General features: G+C 39.9%; 1 protein-coding gene across 1 annotated transcript; it reads right to left on the bottom strand.

The window, feature by feature from the left end:
- Window positions 1-76: 76 nt before the first annotated feature.
- Window positions 77-611, bottom strand: LOC107682424 (nitric oxide synthase, inducible-like; the record flags this gene model as incomplete). Its single annotated transcript, XM_016478666.1, has 3 exons — window positions 77-181; window positions 278-422; window positions 523-611. Coding segments are annotated over 3 exons (339 nt in total), but the record flags the coding sequence as incomplete, so codon positions are not given.
- Between the last annotated feature and the right edge of the window lie 141 nt (window positions 612-752).

Below are 752 nucleotides of genomic sequence, written 5' to 3'. Positions count from 1 at the left end.
AAATTGACCCTTACGACTGGTTTTGTGGTCCAGGGTCACATATTACATATAATTATTTGCAATATTATGACCATACCACTCCATTTCCTGGGCTTTCCCCATTGCCGAAAGTACTGGTGACCACCATCAGAAGGCTCTCTGTCTCAAGCTCACTGAAATCATAGTCCTCCATGCAGACCAGCTATATTAGGAAACAAGAACAAATGTTGCTTTTCATACACTGATCTGGTATTAATGTAATATTTGAAAAGCATTTTTTAAAGACAGCATTTCTTACCCTGGAGTCGAAGGCACGGTTGAGCATGGTGTTCAGTTTTTTGGCAAAGGTCAGTGACTTCCCTGTTTCTGTGGCATAGAGAACAGTGCAGCGCACCCTCTTGGCCATGACTGCTTTGATGAGCATTTGAGAAAAAAACACTGCTCTAAAAAGAAAGAACACAAGTATTTTGATGTTAATGGCATTGGTAGTTGGCATGAATGTAGTGCAGTGTTGTTTTGTTTGGAGAAGCTGCTGGTCTGTACCTTATGAGTCCTTTGAAGCTGACCTTACATCTCCGAAGACCTTTCTTCTCATCTTTCCACTTGTGTGTTAGCCATGCATCAGCCTTCCAAAACACCACAAATTTACACCGTGTTTACACTGCTAATGTCAAAGTTTTCTTTATAAACACTACCGTTCAAAAGTTCGGTATTGTTTTTAGGTATTGTTTTTGTCTTCAGTGTCACATGATCCTTCAGAAATCATTCTAATA

The sequence above is a fragment of the Sinocyclocheilus anshuiensis genome, unplaced genomic scaffold, assembly GCF_001515605.1.
Source record: "Sinocyclocheilus anshuiensis isolate Anshui unplaced genomic scaffold, SAMN03320099.WGS_v1.1 C32182469, whole genome shotgun sequence".
Lineage (NCBI taxonomy): Eukaryota > Metazoa > Chordata > Actinopteri > Cypriniformes > Cyprinidae > Sinocyclocheilus > Sinocyclocheilus anshuiensis.
Note: the sequence above shows the minus strand (reverse complement) of the source record. Positions and strands in the feature narration are given on the sequence as shown.